A 24,118-nucleotide genomic window follows, 5' to 3' on the forward strand; every position below is an offset into this window, starting at 1 on the left:
TGGGAGGTCATGCAATGTGGTGCCATTTTTATAAAGTGTAGCATAAAGTATGTATTTCATGAGATTCATACACGTTAACAATTACGAAGGAAAATGAGGTAGTCAACACAGTGGCCACGATGCTCCCTGTGGGGACGATACGGGTGCATCTGGGGAAAGTGATGATGTCTCTGATATTCTTGATCCTCGAGGGCATGGCGGCTTCCTGAGTTTTCACCTGATGCTTCGTATGTAGTGTGTTCTTATGTATGTGCCAAAAATCCGCAACTTAAAAAGCAGAAAGGCAACTAGACCTGACACAGAACAGGCCACCCAACAACAGCAGGACACGTGTTCTTTTCAAGTGCTCGGGGACATCCAGCAGAGACCACATGTTAGGCCACAAAATGAGTCTCAATGAATTAAAAGGATTGCGGCGGGGAGGGTATAGCTCAGTGGTAGAATGTGTGCATAGCATACACGAGGTCCCAGTTTCAATCCCCAGTACCTCTATTAAAAAATAATTACAATAAACAAACCTAATTACCTCACCCCCCCCAAAAAAAACAATAAAAAAAGATTGAGATCATACAAAGTACCTTTCCTAACCACAGTGGAACAAAGCTAGATAATAACAGAAGGGAAACAGGAAAACTCACAAATCAGTGAAAAGTGAACAACCCTCTTTAACAGCTGAAGAAACCACAAATTAAATTACAAGGTACAAAAACACCAAAATTTAAGATGCGGTGTAAACATCTACATTTAAAAAGAATTCAAATTAACCTAACTTTACAACTGAAGGCACCAGTGGGAATGAGACAAGCTAAATCTAAAGCTAGCAGGAGAAAGGAAATAATTAAAGCAGAGAGAATGGAAAAACAATAGAGAATCAACATAAGTAAAAGTTGTTTCCTTGAAAAGCAACAGGATGAACAAGACTAGCTAGATTGACTAAGGGGAAAATAAGACACAAATGACTAAAATCAGAAGTGAAACTTGGGAAATTACCACTAACCTTACAGAAATAAAAAGGATAGGAGAATGCTATATGCAGTTGTGCACCAACAAAGTAGGTAACTTACATGAAATGGACTAATTCCTACAAATAGGTAAGTTGCCGAAACTGACCCAAGAAGAAATAGAGAATATGAACAGACCTACAATGAGTAAGAAGATTGACTCAGTTATCAGTCCCACCCCGACTTCCAACACAGAAAAGCCCGGGAACTGATGACTTCATGGGTGATTCCTAACAAACATTTAAAGGATTACACCCACCTTTTCCACACTTGTGAATATTGAAGGGGAGGGAATACTTCCTGAGTGTTTCTCTGAGGCAGCTCTCTGTCCCCACTGCCACATTGCGTCCTTTTCTTGCTCTGGGCTCGGCCTGTGGCCCTCTCCCTGCAGCATGGGCTCCCATCGTCACTCCAGCCCCATCCTCACCACCTTTCCAAGCTTGCCTGCCATGGGTTCAAGGAGAAAAGCCATGGACGTCAGGGCAATCTTTGGAGGGAGAAGTCTCTAGACAGGATCAAGGAAGTGTTCAGTTGGTTCAGGGACTGTTGAAGCCTTTTTTTTTTCTTTTTTAACTTTTTACTTTCTGTGTTGGGAGTCACCAGCCACTTGCCTGATCCCCCCCCCTTTTTTTTAAGCTGACACATAACAATGAGCTCTGTAAGGTCATACACCCCAGAAATGCTGAAGATGGATGTTTCCATCCCTCTCCCCACCCTCTTCAGCCATTGCTGCTCTGGCCCCTGTCATCAGACAGTAATTTGGCCTGGTCTTGAACCTGGTATAAGTGGAATTGTAGGTCTACACCTCTTGGTTAATGGACCATTACTTAAAGCTCATGCTTTTATTTTCATTTAACTATAAGTTGTGTTTATTCATTCTTAGTTATGACTGGTGGTGATCGACACTGGTCCCCAGCCTCCAACACCCAACTCCTTTCTAGCCAGGGTGCTCCTCTGCTGAAACCCTTTCCCTGATGGGTTAGCCACAACTCAGATTGCAAGTGACAGTGACCCACTCAGAAGGGCTCAAAAACAACCATCCTGAAAGGGCCACCGAAGGCCTTGGGGACAGCTGGACACAGACACAGACAGGCACACCCCAGGATAGCATTTCTCCTCTCCCTGAGAGCTTTGGTCTCCAAACCTGAGCTTCCAAGAGCCTTGCTCAAGTTGACGCACTGACCGTCTGCTCGCTTTCCGGTCTGGCTCTGGTTGGCTTAGCTATGGGCACCCCCTCACCATCCTGTAGGGTGGGATCAGGAGCACTTCCTGAGAGAGGTTATCAGAAGGGGGTGCAGGTGGCCCCCGCCAGATCCCCCAGGATGAAGTCCACACTCCTTCCTCAGCCCAAAGCCAGCCCAGCCCAGCCCCACCTCTTCCAACTGCCTCCCTGCCATCCGTTCCTGCCACATAGGCTGGCCCCGTCTGGAGATTTCCAGGTTTCTCAGCATCTTCCCCTAGTTCAGGCTTTGGCTGAACTGCCCCATCCTCAGGGAACTCTCTGCTTCCTGGGAGTTGGGGCCTCTTGCCCTGGCTGCGGTGTACCCTGTGGGTCACCTTTGTGGACCTCCTTGTGGCTGATCAGTTACAGATAATTAAATAGTTTATCCTTTGCAAAGTTAAAAAGTAGGACAGTGAATATCACACACCATAGGATTTGCCAGTTGTCAGCGTCTTGCCAAGTTGCCTTACTTTTCCCTCCCACTCTTTCCATGTATCTGTATTTTTCAAAGCATACAGTCTCTTTTTTTGTTGTCAGCTTCAGAAAGTAAATTGCAAACACGTCTCTGAATACTTTAGCAGGCATCTTGGAAAAACAAGAATGTTCTCTTACATAAGCACCATTATCACACCTAAGAAAACGAACAGAAATTCCATGGCACCATCTATTACATTCAGATGTCCCATTTGTCCTAAAATGCCTTTTTATCACTTTCTTTCAATCTGGGACTCAGTCAAGGGTCACTTTTGCAACTGATTGTTGTATCTCTTCAGTCTCAAACCTTGGCCTTTTTTCCCTTATATTGATTTTTTTTTTTAACAGTCCAGGCAAGTCACCTTATAGACTGCCCCACATTCACCTTTACCCTCCGTGTGTCCTGTCACCTACAAGGGGAGCCTAGAGCTTGATTAAACATTCCCAGTCAGAGGAAATTGTCTTTTCTTAAATCTGTTTTCCCCATGAGACTGTGAGCTCCATGAAGGCAGGGACTAGCTGTCTCTTGTTTCCTGATTTATTCCAGTGCCGGCGACTTCTGTCAAAGAGATTAAGGCAGGAACGAATGGGGTGGATGCAAAGCATCTTTCAAGAAGTTCACGTAGCCTGTCGGCCCCCCACTAAGCGCCTCACAGGCACCCTGGGGCTCCTGTTTGCACCCTCTCCACTCAGCCTGAGACTGTCCCCTGCTAAGGACTGTGCCCTGCAGGGCCCTTCTAGGATGGTCAGCAGGTATCCAGGAAGGATTATTTGCTACTTTGATTGAAGAAGTGTTTAGCCATCTGCTTCAATGGTTGGCAGCAGAGCAAGATCTATGCATCAATAAAAAAATTTTTTGAAGAAGCAATGAGCCATCAAGCTATGAAAAGACACATAAGAAGCTTAAATGTATATTACTAGGGTGGAGGGTATAGCTCAAGTGGTAGAGTGTATGCTTAGCATGCATGAGGTCCTGGGTTCAATTCCTGGTACCTCCACTAAAAATAAATAAATAAAATAAGTTACCCCCCAAAAAATTTAATTAATTTGGGGGGAAGGTACAGCTCAAGTGGTAGAACGCATGCTTAGCATACATGATGAGATCCTGGGTTCATTCCTCAGTACTTCCTCTAAGAATAAATAAAGAAGTAAACCTGATTACCTTCCCAACCAAAAAAAAAATAATAATAAAATGCATATTACCAAATGGAAGAAGCCAATCTGAAAAAAATATATATACTGTATGATTCTAACTAAATGATATTCTGGAAAACACAAAACTATGAAGACAGTAAAAAGACCAGTGGTTGTCAGGAGTTGGGGGCTGGTGAACAGGTGGAGAGCAGAGGATTTTGAGGGCAGAGAAAATGCTCCGTGTGATACTATGATGGTGGATACATGACATTATGTATTTGTCAAAAACCACAGAATGTACAACACCAAGAATGAACTCTAATGTAAGTTATGGGTTTGGGTGACTATAATGTGTCAATGTAGTTTCATTGATTGTAACAAATGCATCACTCTGGTGAGGGATGTTGATTGCCAAGAAGAGGGAAGGGGGGAGGGGCAATAGAGGGGTAGGGGGCTAACAGGTACAAACTACTATGTGTAAAATAAATAAGCTACAAGGATATATTGTACAGCACAGGGAATAAAGCCAATATTTTATAAGTAAATATGTAAAACTAGAAATGGAATATAACCTTTGAAAATTCTGAATCACTATATTGTACACCTGAAATTTATATAATATGGTACCCCAACTATACACCTCAATAAAAAAATATTAGGTTACTTCCAACTTTTTGTTTTTATAAACAACAGTATATTGAACATATGCATATGCTCATATTTATTGCAAATAGATATTTATAATTATAGCTGCTCCATTATTTCATCAGGATAATTTCTAGAAGGCATTGTTTGATGAGAGGCCATGTAGGTCCAAAACGGTGATCTGTTTTCCAGATTGCCATTCTGTTAGAGAAGACCTAATTCTCACTTCCCTACGAGATCTGGCCATTATTTCTTTTCTTTCTTTCTTCCTTTTTTTTTTAAACCACTTTACTGAGGTATGATTGACATACAAAAACTTGTAGTGTTTAACGTACCCATTAAATGATGAGCCTGGATATAAGCATGGTCATTATTTCTTATTTTAGTCTTTGCCCATAATGGGCTTTATAGATGATCTTCTTCTTGTTATGATTTGCATTTTTTTGGTTATTAGTAGGATAAATCCTCTTTGTCATATATAATGTGCATTGTTCATCTTTTTGGTTTATTCCTGTAGTGTTTCTCTTTTTTCTAATTAAAAGAATGCTTCAAATATTAAGGACAGTAACCTTCTACCTGTTGTGCGGGGGCGGGGGTACATCATTTATCTTCCCTTTGATTTTAGTCTTGGTTAAGCGCTCTTAAACTTTGTTAACGTTAATATGTCATTCTAGTCCTTCATGGCTTCTGGCCTTCAGGTCAGCCTACAAAGGCCTTCTCTTCCCCCACATTGTAAAAAATAGGACCTCAGACTTCTAGTTCCTTTTTAAATTTAATTTATAATTAGAACTCTTTCTTGGGGAGTGAGGTAGACCTTTAGCTTTGGGAAGTGTGCCCACTTCCAGCAGTGAGGGACTATGGACTTTGGAACAACCTTTTGGCTAAAGGCAAAGAAAAACCTGAATAAAAGATTCTTAAAGCATCTGAGAGCTAACAAGATGGTAGGGAGATACCAAATTTGAGAAGAAAGCAAGAACCCAGACAAGTCATTCCAGGGTTGCTTTCTCCCTGGGTGAGTGTTTGTTGGCCTTTGGGGGATGCGGAGACAATCGAAGGCCCAAAGCCCACCCCAAGGTAGGGAGCGTGCCAGCCTCGTCCCCAAGAACATTAAGCTAGGACCCTAAAGGGCTGCTCTTCCAGAGGAGGGGAAACCAGCAGAGCACCAGGGCTGCAGGGGCACAGCCTGGGGGCTCTCCCATCTGGGCTTCTCGTGAATAAAGCAGCCCCGCTTCACATTGCTCCTGACGCCTGGGCGACGCCAACAAAAGTCTTTGGAGGAAGTTACCTTCATCTGAGGACTCGGTTTCTACAGATACAACTTCAGCATTCATTCAAAAATAACTAGGAATACAAGAACGGACAGAAATAGCAGAAAACAGACTTCAAATCATCAGACGCGTAGGATGACACAATTATGTTTATTATGTTTCAAGAATGAGAATCAAGCTGGAAAAATACCTGTAGGAAGCAGTTCATTGTGAAAAATGACAATGAACGTTTGAAAAGGACACTAATGAGGGTAGAGTGCTTGCTTAGCACGCACGAGGTCCCGGGTTCAATCCTCAGAATCTCCATTAAATAAACAAACAAACAAACAAACAAACCTAATTACACCCCCTCAAAAAAAGGAAACTAATAGAACTTCAAGAATTGAAAAAAATATGTAGCTGAAATTCAGATCAATGGACAAATTTGACAGCAGAATATTCTACCTTCATTTAAAAGTTTTATGTTCCTAAGAACACGGCCTCAAAATGTATAGAACAAAAGTTGACAGATCTGAAAAGAGAAATAAATAAACTGATAGTCATAATAAGATACTTGAACATACTTCTTTCAGTAACTGATGGAAAAAGAAAAAAACCCAGCAAAATAGACTTAAACAGCATGATTGGTAATTATGACCTATGAGATTTAACTTTTTTTTTTCTGAAAATTGCAATTTGGTCAGTTGTTTCTCTTTTCTTTCTTTCTTTCTTTTTTTTTATTTTTTATTTAAGGGGGGGGGTAACTAGGTTTATGTTATTTAATGAAGGAACTAGGGATTGAATCCGGGACCTTGTGCATGCTAAGCATGCGCTCTACCTCTGAGCTATATCCTCTCCACCTTAATCTTATTTTTAAAAAGAAAAGTCAGCTGCCCCCAGTACCATTAGTTGAGCGGCCCATTCTTTTCCCCCTGGTTTTTCTGCTTTTTTTCTTCAGCACTTTAAAAATGTCATTCCACTGTCTCTGGGGTTCACTGTGTCTGATAAGTCAGCAATTTCTTAAGGTTTCTTCCCATTTTGTCTTTTAGTCTCTCATTACTTTCAAGAGTCTTTAGTATCCAGCAGTTGGACCATGATGTGCTTAAGTATAGATTTTTTTTAATTTTGTTTTTCTGTTTGTTCATTTTAAATTGTTTGGGGATTTCTAAGCTTCTTGGATCAGTTGATATCTTTCCTCGGTTTTAGAAAGTTTTCTTGACCATTATCTATTTAAATTTTACTTCTTCCCCATGCTCTCACTCTTGTCCTTCTGGGACTCCAATTACATATGCCAGGTGGTTTGGTGGTCTCAGATCTTGAATGCTCCGTCTGTTGTTTTATTTTTCTCATTCTTTCTTAACTTCGTATTTCAGATTGGATCATTTCTCTTCACCTGTTGTCCTGGTCTACTTGGGCTTCCATAACAAAATACACAAGTTGGGCTGTTTTAACAACAAACATTTAATTTCTCACAGTTCTGGAGGCTGGAAATCTACAATGAAGGTGCCAACTGATGTGGTTTCTGGTGAGAACTCTTTTCCTGGCTTGCAGATGGCTTCCTTCTCACTCAGACGGCCTGTCCTTGGTGTGTGTGCGTGGAGTGATGGAGAGAGAGTGAGCTCTTTGGTACCTCTTCTTACAAGTACACTAGTCCTGTTAGAGCAGGGCCCCACCTTCATGACCCCATGTAACCTTAATTACTTCTTTAGAGACCCCTCCGAATAGAGTCACACCAATAGGCTTACCCTGGGGGGATAAGGCTTCAACATATGAATTTGGGGCTGACGTGGGGCACAAGCGTTCAGTCCGTAACACCTGTCTTCAAATTCACCGATTCTTTCCTCCGCTGGGTCCAATCTGCTATAAACCCAGAAAAGAAGACTTCATCTCTGATATCATATTTTCCTCTTATTTTCCTTTGACGCATTTCCATCTGGCTCTTCTTTTTTATTTCTCTCTCTCTCTCTCGGTTGAAAATCCCACCTGTTCATGTGCCTGTGAATGCATTCACCCATTGCACTACATCCTGTTATGTATTTACTGTGGTTACGGTGTCTGCCTCATGATGCAGGCCATCTCTGGGTCTGGTTCTATTGACTGTTGCCTCTGTGGACGATGGGCCACACTACCTTGTTTTTAAGGGCGTCTGTATTAGCATTCTCTAGAGAAACAGCACCAATAGGGATATATTTATCTGTCTGTTTGTGATGAGGAATTAGCTCACATGGTTATGGAGGCTGACGAGCCCCAAGATCTGTGGGGGTGAGTCAGCAGAATGGAGACCTAAGGAAACTAATGGTGTGAGTTCCAGTCTGAAGTCAAGGAAAAGGCGATGCCCCAGTTCCAAGGCAGTCAGGCAGGAGAGAGTTGTTACTGAATGCCAGGCACTGTGTGCAAAGAATAGCTGAGGCTGAAGGAAACAGTCGGACGCCCAGGAAATGCACGCTTCTTCCTGTGCCGGCTGTCGGTGCTGGGCGCAGCCCGTCTGGCCCGTGGGTGAGCTGAGTCTGGACTTTGTTGCTGCATTAGATTCACTTCACTACAGGCGGCAGGATCAGAAGTTCCTTTAGCGGGTTTGGCTTCTGAGCATGTGAGGGTCTGTTGCAGCAGGCCCTGTGCCCCTCCACCTCAGTGGGCGACCTCACTCTGCTCTTCGACCTCCTCGTGGGAGATGGCTGCGGCCTGGCAATCGGCGTGGCCTGGGAACCAGTAGTGTTTCTCTCAATGCCCCCTGCTCTCAGGACACAGAGGCCCCATGTGCCTGTCCTTTGGGAGGACTCGATCTCCCACCACATCCCCAGTGGTTCATGGTGTGAGGCCTGGCATGTCAGCCCTCAGGCTCCGGGAGCCCCCAGGAGCCTGGGCCTCAGGGCTGGGACTTACTTATGGTCTCCGCAGGGGCAGAGAGTCACTACTGGGCTTACTGCAAGGACCCTCCTGTCCTTGGAAGGTCTGTTAGGACTTCAGGTCCTTCTTCAGAGCCTCAGGTAGATTTTTCCACCTCCTGCACCAGCCTCCAATTTTCCTCATGAGCACTTGGTGATGGCTCTTGGAACAGAGTCAGGGAATGTGTGTAAAGTCCCCTGTGTCCAGGGTTCCCAGGGATTGACAGTTGGTCACCAAAGGCAGTGGCAGGGCCAGCATTAGGGGCACATGACCCACGAAGCCACACAGGACCCCAAGCTCAGAAGGGCCCTGCACTTGGTTTAATGTTCTGCTGTTTCTGCCCTGGAATCCTTGACAATTTTTGAACAAAGGTCCCCACATTTCATTTTGCTCTGGGCTCTGCAAATAGATGTAGCTGCTTCTGGGCAGAGGACTGAATTGTCTCGTCTCAGTTTACCCTCCTGGTTCTGTCTTCACCTGCCGTAGTTCTGCCTTTGGCATCAGAGGAAGAGGCCAGGAAGATCACCATGAGGACTTTGCCAAAATCACCCCAGGAACTTGGAGAACTGGGCTTTGTGGGTGATGCTGACCTTCCCTTGGTGGTAGGACGCATACACACATTGAAACGAGAGGGAGTTAATATGCAGCCAAACATGAGATCCAGCCAATGGATGCAACCTGTGCACTCTTTAAAAAAAAAAAAATCAGGACACCATCAACAGAATAAAAAGGCAACCCACAGAATGGGAGAACATATTTGCAAATCATTTATCTAATAAAGGATTAATATCCAGAATAAAAGTCAACAACAAAAAGCCAACTAAAAATGGGTAAGACTTGAAGAGATGTTTCTCCAAAGAAGACATACAAAGAGCCAAAAGCACAAGAAAAGATGCTCAGCATCACTAATCATTAGGGAAATGTAAGCCAAAACCGCAATGATATGCCACTGCATCCATTAGGATGGCCATTATACAAACAAACAAACAGAAAATAACATGTGTGGGTGAGGATGTGGAGAAATTGGAGCCCTTGTGCATGGGTGATAGGAATGTAAAATGGTGCAGCTGCTGGGAAAACAGGGTGGCAGTTCCTCAAAAAATTAAACAGTATTACCATCTGATTCAGCAATCCCGCTTTTCGGTATATACCCAAAAAGACTGAAAAAAAAAAAAGATTCAAATAGCAGCATTATTTACAATAGCCAAAAGATGGAAGCAACCCAAGTGTTCATTGACAGAAGAGTGGCTAAACAATGGAATATCATTCAGCTACAGAAAGGAAGGAAATGCTGGCACGTACTAACATAAATGGATCTTGAGGACATTATGCTGAGTGCAATGAACCAGTCACAAAGGGACAAACCACCACTGTACGACCCCACTTATAGGATGCTGCTAGAATAAGCAAATTTAGAGAGACAGAAATCGGAATGGTGAGCGTCAGGGGCTGAGGGTAGGGGATGAGGAGTTAGTGTTTAAGGGGGACAGAGTTTGGGTTTGGGAAGATGAGAAAGTTCTGGAATTGGATGGTGGTGATGGCTGGCCAATAATAGTAATGTACTGAATGCCTATGAACTGTACACTTAATGGTTAAAATGGTAAAATTTATGTTAGATCTATTTTACCATAATTTTTTTTTAAATTTCAGGATGCAGCATAGTGGTGATGAGCGCAGCACCCAGAGCCAGGTAGAAGGGGAATCAACCCTGGTTCTGCTTCTCAGCAGCTTGTGACCCTGGGGAAGTTACTTGACCTCGCTGAGCTTCTGTCTCTTCTTTTGAAAAATAGAAATAATAATTGTATCTACTTCAAAGGACTGCTGTGAGAATTAAATAATGATCTTAATCATGGCACCCAATACTCTCTAGAATCCTGAATTAACTAGCTTAGACCTCATTTCCCCCTTTTGGGTTACTGTGCCTCTTTCTGTGTTAGGGAAATTGCCAAGCTTATGAGTGGGGAATATGTGAAATCACCACACACTACCTTTCCCAGACTCCTGTGATCTGGGGTGATCTGGGGAGATCTGGGATGACCTGGGCTCCATTGAGCAGATGTACCCACCCCTGCCATCAGATCCAGCATTTCTGAGGTGTAGTGGCCCTCCCTGGGCTAGGATGAGGTGAGGCTCTACCTGTGCTCTGATGTGCAGCTTTTCTAAGGGCTGAGAGCTCCCAGTCCCTCCCAGTCCACCCCTTTTCTGCTGGGTCAGCAATAGCTGGCGCGGTGGATGCTGCCTGCTGTCTTCCGAGAGCATCCATCTTGCCTTCCTCCTTACTAACAGGAGCCGGGTGGCTTGGGTGGCAACGTGCCCAGATCAAAATACTCATCTTCCTGGATTCCTGCAGCCAAGGGTGGAAGCCACTGGGCGGGGCTCCCGAGAAAGCTTTGCAAACAGGACTGGGGTGGCGTCACTCCCGCGCCTTCTGCCTTCTTCCTCTTCTCCCCCTTCTTTAGTTTTTGCGGCAATCAGACCATCTTGAACTTGAACTTGGGGGATGCGGGAGGGGAGGGAAGGGGAGGGGAGGTGGTGGCACCACTCAGAGCCGGGAAGTGACCAGCCTAAGGACAGACGGGAAGAGCAAAGTCCCCTGGGGGCCCTGCCTTGAGGATTGGAGCCCTGCAGCTTTTTTCTGTAGAAAGACTGCTCTGGGGTTATTTTGTTATATTTTAATGACTCATATTTAATTTTATTAAGCTGCTATTTTAAAACCTAGTTCTTCAGCTTACACATCATACTAGTCTCTTTATAAATACAGCAGATCTGAACTATTTTAACACATCTTCAAACATTAAAAAAATTTTTTATTTTGTTTTGTTTTTAATATTTTCAAATCTTTAAACTGCATTTATAGATGTAATACGTTTGGTTTCCTTGTAAAATACTTAATTGTCCAAATTAACAAAGAAAACCTCCCTGAGCATTAAATAATTCTGATAAACTTTTTAACTGAGCCTAAAGTTCTCTCAAATGTTAAAACGCCTTACATAAACTTTGTAATATCTCAGTTTGAAGCCACAAGTGTAAATCAATTTTTAACTGAACAATTTTAAAAGCAGTTATTGGGCAGGAACAGGTAGTTACTAAAAATGGGCCCAGGATCCTTTTTGGGTGAAGGAAATGTTCTAAAATTCGATTGTGGTGATATTTGCACTGTTCTGAAGTTACTAAAAAGCACTGAATTGTATGCTTAAAGCAAATGAATGTCATGGTATGTAAACTATATCTCAATAAAGCTTATATATCACAAAATTCACTTGTTAAAAGGTGGTTAAAAAAAAAAAGAAAATGGATACATAAGTCAAAGAGAGAGAGAGAGAAAAAAGAAAAAACAACTACTGCATGTTTTAACACCTAACTCGGGTAAGTCATGGCCAGACTGGCCTGGCTACAGACAGGATCCTTTTGGCCACCCCTGTGTGCCGGCCTCAGAGACCTCCCTTCTCCTGGGCCTGCTCAGGACATGGTCTGCATTCCTCTCACTGCCTCCAGCCCTTACAGGTGGAAGGTGCACCTCTGGCGTCTTGATAGGACATAGCTTTTGCTTCTTCTTCCAAACATCTTTTTCTTTTTTTAATTGAAGAACATTCACTCTACAATGTGTCAATTTCTAGTATATAGCGTAATAGTTCACTCATACACATATGTATATTCGTTTTCATATTCTTTTTCATTATAAGTTACTATAAGATATTGAATATAGTTCCCTGTGCTATACAGAAGAAATATTTGCTATTTATCTATTTTATATATAGTAGTTAGTATCTGCAAATCTCAAACTCCCAATTTATCCCTTCCCACCCCTCTTCCAAACATCTTTAAATTTGATAGGATCCTCAGATACATAAATGTCTTTTCTGTCCGTAGCTGATCATCTCTGCATCTGACCAGCATTCTGAACTCCTTTATATACTTCCCAGGCCCACATAACTCTAAGGGGTGGGAAAGTGATCCTACTGGAATTTTGGTCATTCCACAGGGCTTTCCTGACTTCTGACCACTGCTCATTCTCCGAGCACCTCTGAGAGGCACTCTGCCCTGGCTGTCTGTTGCATAAATAAATTCCCGTCTGAGCCACAGCTGATGGAGCTTTCCCCTGCGTGCTGCCGACCACATTCTGAACGGTAGGGTGGGTTATGGCAGCTGAGAGCTGAGAACATTGTGTCATCCATGGGGTCAAATGCCCGCAGCCATGAAGCCAATGAGTCTGTGAAGTTTGTAAATGAGAGGTTCTCCTGGGGCCTTGGTTAGGGCAGCTTAGGGGTGAGGGTGGGGACAGGAGTCTAACTGAATGTGTGGAGGAGGGAGTGACCCGGCAGGACACAGCAATGTAGACTACTCTCGTAAGTAAGTGAAGAGAAGGGGGACAAGGATGTGTGCTTTTGGGACTGGTGGTTGGGGAGGATCCAGGCTGTCCGAAGAGCTGCAGGAGGAGGAGACGCTGAAATGGGTGGGGGTTCGGGGGGTGGGCCAGGCCACTTGCAGGATGGGCCTGGATAGTCGGTGGACAGGAGAGAGGATGGGTTGGGGAAGGAAGTGAGGGTGCCTGCAGGTATCCTCTGAGACGTCTAGATGGTGTGGCAGGGCTGAAGTGAGCGTCCAGATCACCTGGACAGTCATGTGAGGGGCCAAATGGGTGCAGAGTCACCTGGTCTGGGCAGCATGTGTGAATTAATTAACAACCCCCACTGGGGAGACACACTCCAAGGCCAGGATTTTGTTGGCCCTTTCATCATGCACATGCACATTAACCTCATTTATGCATCCATTCAACACACTTTTCCTGAGTTTTGATATGGCAGGGTGTCCTCTGCAAACTGGACCCAGTGTCTCTAGGACAGCCAAGGAAGACTTCCCATGGGGACCACAGGATTGAGCTTTGCTGGTGGAGAAGGGGGAGGCCACTGCACAGGCCAAGGCCAAAGATGAGTCCTGGAAGTGCAGGGTGGGGGTGGTAATGAGAAATTCAATTTGGCAGAAGATATGCCAGCCAGGAGACTGGAGGCGAGCTGGGACCAGACTGCGAAGGGGCTGCTGTTGGGTGCGGTACTGTGGATAACCAGGAGGTCACAGCATGGGAGAGATGCAAAATCAGGCGATGTTGAGAATGACCATTCTGGAAGTACCAAGAAAAACTGGGGACCGGGTAACCAGTTAGGAGGGTGCTTGGAAAGGCCAAGCAGGAGTTGTTATAGTGGGGAAGCGGGGAGGGAGAGGCGGCCGGGGGATTGGGGCGGGGGGGTGGCAGAGCTCTGGCTGAGGCGTTCATTCGTGAGGAGAGACCCAGCAGGCAGGCAGGACCAGTCTGGAGCTCTGGAGTGAGCTTGGGGCTAGAGTTTGGTTTAGAAGTTACCTGACTGGGTAGAGGGGGTTATAGCTCAGTGGTAGAGCACTTGCTTAGCATGCTCGAGGTCCTGGGTTCAGTCCCCAGCACCTCCATTAAAAATAAATAAATAAGTAAATCTAATTACTCACCCCCTCAAAAAAAGTCATTAAATTAAAAAAAAAAAAAAACCACGCATAGAAGTCACCTGAGAATCTGAGCCACCTAGAATGGATGAGGTTGACCAAAACAAGAGCCAAACCCCATGTAACTCTGAAAGGAGAAGTCTGTGAAAGAGTTCAAGGGGAAATGTCAGAGCTGGAGAAATGGGAGAGAAAAGTCCAGTCCATCAAGGAAGCCGCAGGAGCAGGAGGTGGTGGCTGACGCAGGGTCAGGGGACATGTGGCTTGGGGAAAGCTGGGTTCCTGGGCGGAGAAGTCTCAGAAAAATCTAGGTGGGCAAAAGGCACACATGAGACAAGTTACCCTCTTCCGAAGTGATCTGTTTTTATCATTTTGAATAACCTGATTTTTTTTTTCCTGTCATATTCTCTCTTGCATACAGACATTCTGGAGATAAGGATGTGTTTATAATATGCTACATGAACAAAGTTACAGAGTTGTGCTTGCTGGTATAGAACACCTTCAGCTAGCCAGATCAGGGCACTGGTGAATTTGCTTTTGGTCTGAATTATCCAAATAAGGCATGGACAGCCCCACATTCCTGAGGTTCTGCGCCTGCTGCAGTTATACTCAGTGAGGAAGTCCAGTTCAACAGATAATGCTAATAAAGGCTCCCCACAACACTGGCTCCCCCTTTAACAAACAAAACACATGCACGTTTATTTTCTTGAGTGTGCATAAGATACCCCTGTATCTTATGAACCTGTGAATTGAGAAGACCTAGTTGTGACAATGTTGCTGGTGAAGAGAAAGCAGGACTTGAAACAATAATGTGAGGGAAGTCTTAAATGATTTTTTAAAAAATTATTTTTAATTGAAGTGTAGTCAGTTTACAATATTGTGTCAATTTCTGGTGCACAACATAGTATTTCAGTCAGACATATATAAAGATATATATTTTTTATATTCTTTTTCATTATAGGCTACTACAAGATATTGAAAATAGTTCCTTGTGCTCTACAGTAAAAACTTGTTGTTTATCTGTTTTATATATAGTAGTTAGTATCTGCAAATCTCAAACTCCCAATTTATCCCTTCCCACCTTCCCCCACTAGGTAACCATAGTCTCTTTTCTATGTCTGTTAGTCTGTTTCTGTTTTATAAATAAGTTCGTTTGTCCTTTTTTTTTTTTTTTTTTTTAAGATTCCACATATATAAGTGATGCTTTTATTATGCATTCATTTCCTTCTTAGGAGGGGTTCCTAACTGCAGAGTGGAGGAGAGACAAGTTGAGGGAGTTTATGTCTGAGGGCCTCGGGTCCTTTTTCCAGTGTCAGATGAGGACATGCAGCCTCCTCAAGGTCACAGAGCACCAGGTCTTGTGGAATGAGCGAAAAAATGTAGTTTCCAGTTCTGGCTTTGCTAACACTCAAAAGCTGGTTACGCTGAGCAAGCTATTTACCACCCACGATGCTTACTTTCCACATCTGTAAGTGGGGATTATGGAGTGGCTGTGAGAACAAAACTACACTCTAAATTTCCAGCACGTGTAGGTTCATGAAGCCATTATTAATAACCATGGCAAGATGCCAGACACTGGGTTTCATCTGTCATAATTCTCATTTCCTTCTCACAAACCCATCTTGGTTTTGCAGATGAAGAAATTGAATTTTAGAGATATTAAATAACATTCTGAATATTGCAACTCAATGTCAGAGGATATATAAACTCTCTTTTTGAGGTTTTCTGAACAGAAGACCAGAATCAAGGAAGTGCTTTTAGTACTAGTAATAAAAGTATTACTAATATCTTTGCCTAAGGGAGTTCACTTTTAAATTGTTGCTTTGTCTTTCGCCCAGATCAGAGCTCAATTTTGCCTTTGAAAGAGGGAGTGGGGGTGGTGGGCAGAGATTTTAAAAGACTTAAAAAGAACGCATTAGTGCGCAATGTGTCTTTATAGGTAAGAGTCTGGTAGGCTCTTGTTCTCATGTCTTACTCCTGGAGAAAATTCAAGCAGAGTGTGCAAGATATTTTCGGAAAGTAGGGCATTTTGGAAGCATTTCATAACCTCTCAGACTTGGGGCGGGGGGAGGGCGACGGCTGAGCCTCATCCTCATCTGCAGTGAGACAACGGTGATGCCCAAGGCCACCTGGCCTCCCAGAGCGGCGCGGGCTCTGGACCCCGAGCGACCTTGGCGGGCCGCGCGACCTTGAGGCCTGCGATAGCCTCAGTTGCCCCCTCTGAGCAATGGGGAGACGTTCTGGGCGCAGGGCCAGGCGGGTGCGTCCCCCTTGGACTCCCTCGAGCTCCCACAGGCCCATTTGGCCCACAGGCAGGCTTCATGCCGGGTCCCGGTCCCCATTCCCTCGCCAGCGCCCAAGCCCACGCCGCAGAGCGGAGTCGGAGCCCGCGGGCGGGAACCTTCCTGCATCCGCCAGCACGCACGCGCGTCTTCTGTCCCGCCTCTCCGGCACCATCTCCACCCATAGGCCAGTCACACCATCACTCCGACTAATCAGTAGCCACGATTGGCCAGAGCTGAGGCGCGCGACCGGCCGTAGGCGTGGCCTTGACAGGCTATAAAAGAGGCGGGCGGTGGGGCTAGTGCTGCCTTGCAGACGCCGCCGCCTCCGCCCCGGATCATCCCGCAGTGCCCAGCCATGGTCAACCCCACCGTGTTCTTCGACATCGCTGTAGACGGCGAGCCCTTGGGCCGCGTCTCCTTTGAGGTTGGGGCGGGCGGTGGCGCGCCGGGTGGGTCCGAGCTGGGGAGGCGGCCGAGGGGCTGGGTGCGGGCGTCCCGCTTGAGGAACGCGGGCGGCGCGGCGCCATTTCCTGACGAGGGGCCATTTTGGGAGGCCGGGGGCGGCCGGCAGACAAAGGCGGGGTGGGCGGGGGAGGGGCGGCCACGCCCTTCCGGGCGCGCACGTGCTCGGGCCGCGAGCCGTTGGCCGCCTCACGGACCGCGGGACCCCGAGGATCGGCAACGCCCCAAACGGAAGGCGGGCGCCGGTCCCAGGCTGCCGCCACCCTCCCGGGGCCGCCCTCGAGGGCTCGGCAGTCTCACTCTTCGCGCCGACGCTGCAGCCGCACCTGACCGCTGCCTTTCCCGCCCCGAGGCGCGCCAGGGCGGGTGGTGGTAGCCAGCGCTTTCCTGACTCGGGAGAACCGCCCGCTAGGTTAGGGTTGTGTTAGAAGGGTACAGGGACGACGGGCGGGAGAGTTTCCCTAGGCGTTTGAAAATCGTGAGATTTGTGTAGAAATAGGCCGTAGGCACCCCTCCCCGCCCCCACCCGAGCGGAAATGTGCAGGCGGCCTGCCCTCCTCTAGCGCCGAGGCCCGCCTTCCGCTGCGGTGACGGCGGGTGGGAGGCGCCCCGGCCCCTCCCGGCGTCCCCGCGCAGAATGGGCTAGTCAGGACTGGCAACGCGGCAGGCCTTGCCCGATCGAGGTGGCTTTTTAACCGTTCTGGGCATGAGTACTTACTGATCAGTTTGTGATGATAGCGGGATAGCTGAAAAACTTGGTGTGCTCCTAAAACAGTCAATGCGATTGCTTAACAGCATGGTGGGTTGGGGTGTAGCCCTAAGTGGTTTTATCCTCTTCAACTACTTCGCAAAAAGCTACCAGTGATTAGGCTTTAGGATCTTATTCCAAGAATAGATACTCTCCCCCCTCCCATGCAGATCATGAGGGCAGCGGGGTTTCCTGTCTTGTTACTCTGTCCACGTTGGAGGCACATAGTAGACATCTAAACCCTTGTTGGGGGAAATACTACAGCCAATTCAACCCATGCCCCACTCTTAGCTTGTAGTCAGAGCTAATAATTGATAAGGGCCCACGTGGAAACTTGGCCGAGCCTAGTGCTTTGTACCTTGTCTCAGGTTAGCCAGAGGGCTTAATGGAAATGAGATAGGAGCTCTGGCATGTCCCTTGGTGAGAATGGAGGTGGAACTGCCAGTAAGAGCTTTTCACTTTAGTGAAGATCTAAAGAGGAAATGTAGCGACTTGAAAGGAGTGCAAAGGTTTGAGAAACATTAAACCGTGAGAGACCGTATGTGTTACCTCCCGAAAAGCAGCTAAATAACAAGATCTTCCTAAGAAACATCCAGGGATTTGAACAGACGATTTGGTCACAGATGTCTGGAATAGTTGATAAAATACTTAAAAAGAAAGCTGTCTTTGTGAAAGGGCTTGTGTTTTTTTCTATGGTATTTAAGCTTTTTAGTCAAAATGTTTTATGTATGCAGGAAAGGTTCAAAGCAGTTGTACTAGAAACCAATCTTTATTTTTTTACCCCACTACTAGGTAAGGGACCTGGAAACCAAGAAGTGACTGCTCATCCAATCCATAAAGCTATGTTAACAGATTGGAGGTAGTAGCATTTTCATTACCAGTGACTAAAATTACAGCTATTTGCCCCCTGGTCAGGCAGGAGTACTTGCTGTTCCCGATAATCTTGTCCTTAGGTTCAGGCTGAAAGTTGGGGGAGGTGATGTACATTTGAGAAGCCATATATCTGTTTAGAAGTAGGTGTGATACTCATAAAACTCTTAAGTCAGTTTTTAGAAGCCTCACACTATTTGAGTCATTGCTGGTTCTGGATTTTTGGCATGTCTTTGGGTCTCATGTTGCCTAACTGAACCCCACAGGAGCTTAAGGCTGTCAGGAGCAGTTCTTATTTGGGATTCAAAGTAATTACTGAAGCAGCATTCTCTTCTAGTGAGAAAATGAACTTATGATTCAGAAGCCCCTAAAGGGAAGAGTACTAAGCAACAAAATATGTAAGCAGATGTTGCTAATTAACTGTCATTTTCTCTTACAGCTGTTCGCAGACAAGGTTCCAAAGACAGCAGGTTAGTTTTTTGTTTGTTTGTTTAACAAAGGTGTTCTGATTTTACCTATTGTGTCCATATTCATATATACTTTATTTTAACAGAAAACTTTCGTGCTCTGAGCACTGGGGAGAAAGGATTTGGTTATAAAGGTTCCTGCTTTCACAGAATAATTCCAGGATTTATGTGCCAGGTATGAAACTTACTGACTTCGGTTCTCTTGGTTTGGGATTGAGCCAGAATATTGTAGGGTGTGCATATAAGACCTGTCATTTTGGTTCCACTTAACCCTTCTTGTTAGTTTAAATTTGAGTTTTAAAGTTGAAACCCTGCAGACTTGGTGTGTTTTTCCAGTTGGGTTGCCAAGTGACAGGTTTCTCTATAATGTTCACAGGGTGGTGACTTCACACGCCACAACGGCACTGGTGGCAAGTCCATCTATGGGGAGAAATTCGATGATGAGAATTTCATCCTGAAGCATACAGGTCCTGGCATCTTGTCCATGGCAAATGCTGGCCCCAATACAAACGGTTCCCAGTTTTTCATCTGCACTGCCAAGACTGAGTGGTAAGAGGGGAACGTAGAAAGGGCGGCCTTTCCCTGGTATTTCCAGTTCTTAGAGGAAGGGCAAGAATAACTACCAATTTAGTATCAAAAGCAAGATACTGTAATAGCAAAATAACACCTAGCTGAGTGGTTTTAAGAATGTTACTTTTGTCTAGTTAGCATGTGATTTGTTGGCTCTCTTCTAGGGGTCCATTCTAAAGTTAGGGTTCTTAATGGTGATTGAAAAAACCTTACACCACCTCTTTGGGGCTGGCTTTAGTCTGTGGTACTGTCGTAGATTAACTAGTCACCATTAGCTAGTGCTAAAGGCTGGATAAACCAGCCTTCTGGTGTTCTCTTGGGCGTGTGCTATATTGATTTGTGGAGCACTTGTTATGTTAACGCGTGGTGCGCATTGCTTATTTATCTCTGGTCACAGGTAGTAACGATTACTCTGTTGCCAGGTTGGATGGCAAGCATGTGGTCTTCGGCAAGGTGAAGGAAGGCATGAATGTTGTGGAAGCCATGGAGCGCTTTGGGTCCAGGAATGGCAAGACCAGCAAGAAGATCACCATTGCTGACTGTGGACAAATATAATAAATTTGACTTGTGTTTTATCTTAACCACCAGACCATTCCTTCTGTAGCTCAGGAGAGCATCCCTTCACCCCCACCTGCTCGAAATATCCTATATAATCTTTGTGCTCTCACTGCAGTTTTCGGGGTTCCATATTTTCCTTACCCCCCTCCAAGTTTAGCTGGATTGCAAAGTTAAGTTTATGATTATGAAATAAAAACTAAACAAAAATTGTCTGTCCTTGTTTGGGTTAGGGTATTGATGTAGGTTTCACTTTAAGCAACAGCAGGTTACGTAGGAAAGCAGTATTGGCTAAGTTTTGAGTTGTTTTTATTTTTCTTTGACCTAGAAATTAAATGCTGCTGATTGAGTTTTTCCCAAAGCAAACAGAGCGGAATGAATATTGAAGATGTAAACAGCTGCAGGGGAAAAAGCTAGAACTACAAGGTTGACTGGTTTGGGCTAGTACCTCTTGAAGAGTGACTGGAAAATTCTCACTTTGGTGTTATGTTCAGGGGTATCCTATCAAAATTCCTGTAGCAAATTGGAAATCATGGCTAATTTTAAGAGTTTAATTTGAACCTATTCTGTGGTGGCAGTCCTTGAAGGAAATACGTCAAGCTTTAGTCTCTACAGGAGGGTCTTTGGACCATGTTCTTGGGATATGTCATCAGTTTGAGAATGTAGGTGCAGAGTACAAGATTGAGTGGTAAAGAAAGGCAGACCTGGTACTGTGCAGTGTCCCTGCAGAGGGCGTATGGCTCTGCCTTAACCAGAGGGCCTCTTGGTCATTTGAGTATTTGCAGTCTCTGCGTAGTGCACACCTGATCAGCCTGAGCCATAACCTCTGGTCCCAGTATGGCCTGTACCTTCATAAACTTGGTTTCCTTTAAAATCTATGTGGTGACAGGTTTTAGCTGTATAGGCTGAGGGAAACCTGTCGGGATGGTTGATGGAGGCGGTGAGCTAAAATACCCCTGAACTGCAGTGTACTCCATCTAGCTGGCCCTGTCGGGCTTCTAGTTGGTCGTCCCAGCAGACACCTGACCTGATGGTGTGAGAGGATCTTGACCACTTAAGGGACTCACGGGTTTTTGTTCGTGTTAGCAAGCAAGTGTGCTCGTTTTGGGTGCTCAAATCATCCCAAATTTGCCTAGTACAAGCCCCTCTAAGCTGACCTGTCTCTGACATGATTCCAAGCAGCCTTTGAGCCTTTCCTTGTCACATTATTGCATTATTTTAACTGAGTTTTGGGAGAGAAAAAAAAAATAGATAAAAGCATACAACTCACTGTTTTAACCCAGATACACATATGCTTTCTTTTACAAACTCAGTTTTTCATTGGTAATTTTCCAGTTGGTACTCACTTTTTCATTAACGGTTCTACTTGGCTCTTGCAAAACAGGTACTTGAAAAAAAATTGCTTTTATATTTTTACTGTCTTGCACCCAATCATGTTTCTTTCCCCCTCCCCAGTCAGTTTCCTGTTCTTCAACTGAACTGTTTTGAAGCAAATTCCAGACATATCCACAAATATTTTATTTTATAGTTAGTCTCAAAGATACGAATTTGCATTTTCAACATAACCAAAATACCACTATCGAAAATGATGCCGTAATAATATTAACTCTCCACTTTAAAATTTTTTCACCTGTCTGGTAAGTGGGTTTTTTCCCCCAATGGTTTATTTTAATTTGGATCCAAATAAGGTCTATATATCTGCAGATTAAAAACTTTTTTTTTTACTGAGTTATAGTCAGTTTACAATGTGTCAATTTCCAGTGTAGAGCACGATTTTTCAGTTATACGTGGACATGTATTCATTGTCACATTCTTTTTCACTGTGAGCTACCGTAAGAGCTTGTATGTATTTCCCTGTGCTATACAGTATAATCTTGTTTATTACAGATCTTTGAGCAGAGAAGAAACAGTATTTGCCTTACATTTTAAATGATCAGTCTACAACATTGAGGGTAGACTGTGGGGCAGGTTGGACTCTGGCTGGAGGTGGCTGCATCGTCCAATGTGAGGGATTGGGGCTTGGGTCAGCATAGTAGTATTGAAAATTAGTACAGCTGTGTTAATGGCAGGATTACTTTTTAAATGCATGAGGAAATACGATTGTCATCTTTATGACCTTGAATTCTGAAATGCCTAGTTCTAGTCCGTGTTTAAGTTTTCCTTCCTTTGTATGAATCAATGGCTCTGAACGAATGCAATTTTATGGAACTAAAGCCAATAAATACCATTGAAAAACTAGAAATTCTGTCTATCCATCATAGAGGACTATTTAAATAAATTGCAGTAACATTAATTTATAGTAGCCTTTCAGATCCAGTGTCCCCTTAGATAACAATATTCTTTTTTTTTACATTTTTTATTGAGTTATAGTCATTTTACAATGTTGTAACAATATTCTTTTACTATTCCTGACTCACAGATGTAACTTTCTTACAAATATATTAAAAAATCAGTAATGTCTAACAATAAAGGAGAAAAGAAAGGAAATCATTGTTAATGAAGTAACGTGTTTCAGTCTAAATGCTTAGGTCCACACGATCACTCACAGGACACAGTGAGGGGGTCAGAGTGCACCCCATTAACTGCACACAGGTACATTTTCGGTGTCTTCAATATCATGGGCAACGTGATGTGAATTTCAGAAATGAACAACCATCGACAAAGTTCTCAGCAAAGAAGTTGATGCTTCCCTTCTATTACACAGCAGCTGGAGGCCTGGGAAGTGCCAGGGATAATTACAAATGTCAACAACCAAAACCGAACCCTCTGCGTTAATATGTAAAATAGAGTTTAGATTTAGATAATTATAAGTGAGTTCTTCACGTACATGAACATCTGGACAGACGTTTGGAAGTCAATGGGGCATTCTCATGCATTACAAGATGTCCAGCATCACCCCTGTCCACTGTCAGAGGCTGACACATTTCTGAAGTGCCTTCTGGCTAAAAATCACTGACATAATGAGACAAGATACAGCTGTTAAAAGAACAAAGTGGTGCGTTTCCAAAATAGCCTCAGCTAGACTTCTAGATGAAAAAAAGCAAAGAGCAGTAGAACGCAATATAGCATATGCTGCAGTTTTTGTAAAAAGCAGAATTAAGTGTATCTTTGTGCTTGTATTTTCCCAGAATACTCTTGGGAGGATGGAGGGAAATGCTTCCCAGTGGGCGCTTCAAGGTGGAGAGGTGAAGGGCCACGGACAGAGAGGATTCACCGTCATCACACATTCCTTTTGCCTGTAGTAAGTATTTAAAATTCCAAGAACATACATTCTAACATGCATCGATAGTACAGTTGGTCCTCTGCATCCCTGGGTTCTGCATTCACAGACTCAACCAACTGTGGAGCAAAAATATTGGTGGAAGATGTGTATAGCTCAAGTGGTAGAGTGCATGCTTACTGGGTTCAATCCCCAGTACCTCCTCTAAAAATAAATAAATAGACCTAATTAACACCCCCAGAAAAAAAAAATATTGGCAGACAAAAATTCCAGAAAGTTTCAAAAAGCAAAACTTGAATTTGCCGTACACTGGCAACTATTTACATAGCATATACATTATATTAGGTAACTATAAGTAGTCTAGAGATGAGTTAAAGTATATGGGAGGATGTTCAAATGTTATATGCAGATGCTACACCATTTTATATGAAGGACTTAAGCATCCTGCAGATTTGGGTATCCGAGGGTGTCCTGGTACCAATCCCCCATGGATACTGAGGGTCGGCTGCATTTGGCTCACTTCAAAATGCTCAGTGTAAGAAAGATACTGCTGGGGGGAGGGTATAGCTCAGTGGTAGAGCACGTGCTTAGCACGCACGAGGTCCTGGGTTCAATCCCCAGTACCTCCATTAAAAAAAGAATAAATGAAGTAAATAAGTAAATAAATCTAATTACCTCCCCCCAAAATTAAAAAAAAAAAAAAGCAAAGAAAGATACTGCTGAAAAAACATTAGGCTTTTGAACTCATCATTACATTAATTATCAGGCAGTTTTCCAAAACAAAAGCTGGGAATCATTCCTGAATATGTAGGTAAAGACATACTTTTTATTCATTTACTTCTTGTGCATGTTGGTCAACCTTT

At 44.2% G+C, this 24,118-nt stretch overlaps 1 protein-coding gene and 1 non-coding gene across 3 annotated transcripts; both read left to right on the plus strand.

Annotated features, from left to right (window-relative positions):
• The first annotated feature begins 16,635 nt into the window (after positions 1–16,635).
• On the plus strand, positions 16,636–20,061 carry PPIA (peptidylprolyl isomerase A). 2 transcript variants are annotated; one of them, XM_045506474.2, is made up of 6 exons: positions 16,649–16,787; positions 18,366–18,432; positions 18,883–18,913; positions 18,997–19,085; positions 19,287–19,459; positions 19,903–20,061. In XM_045506474.2, the coding sequence occupies exons 4-6, from the start codon at positions 19,077–19,079 to the stop codon at positions 20,033–20,035; spliced, it is 315 nt and encodes a 104-aa protein (XP_045362430.1). In that variant the 5' UTR covers positions 16,649–16,787; positions 18,366–18,432; positions 18,883–18,913; positions 18,997–19,076; the 3' UTR covers positions 20,036–20,061. The 2 variants fall into 2 exon arrangements, with proteins under 2 accessions (XP_010967845.1, XP_045362430.1); XM_010969543.3 differs by lacking the exon at positions 18,366–18,432 and having other exon boundaries at positions 16,636–16,787.
• Positions 20,062–23,811: 3,750 nt separating this feature from the next.
• On the plus strand, positions 23,812–23,884 carry TRNAA-AGC (transfer RNA alanine (anticodon AGC)). The gene has a single exon. It is a non-coding gene; the product is annotated as a tRNA-Ala (tRNA).
• The last annotated feature ends 234 nt before the right edge of the window (positions 23,885–24,118 follow it).

This window comes from Camelus bactrianus, chromosome 7 (assembly GCF_048773025.1).
Source record: "Camelus bactrianus isolate YW-2024 breed Bactrian camel chromosome 7, ASM4877302v1, whole genome shotgun sequence".
NCBI classification, from domain to species: domain Eukaryota; kingdom Metazoa; phylum Chordata; class Mammalia; order Artiodactyla; family Camelidae; genus Camelus; species Camelus bactrianus.

Coding starts and splice junctions, on each gene's coding strand:
- PPIA (XM_010969543.3), top strand. CDS start 16,719: ATGGTCAACCCCACCGTGTTCTTCGACATCGCTGTAGACGGCGAGCCC. Junction 16,788..18,882: donor TGGGCCGCGTCTCCTTTGAG/GTTGGGGCGGGC, acceptor TTTCTCTTACAG/CTGTTCGCAGACAAGGTTCC. Junction 19,086..19,286: donor TTCCAGGATTTATGTGCCAG/GTATGAAACTTA, acceptor TAATGTTCACAG/GGTGGTGACTTCACACGCCA.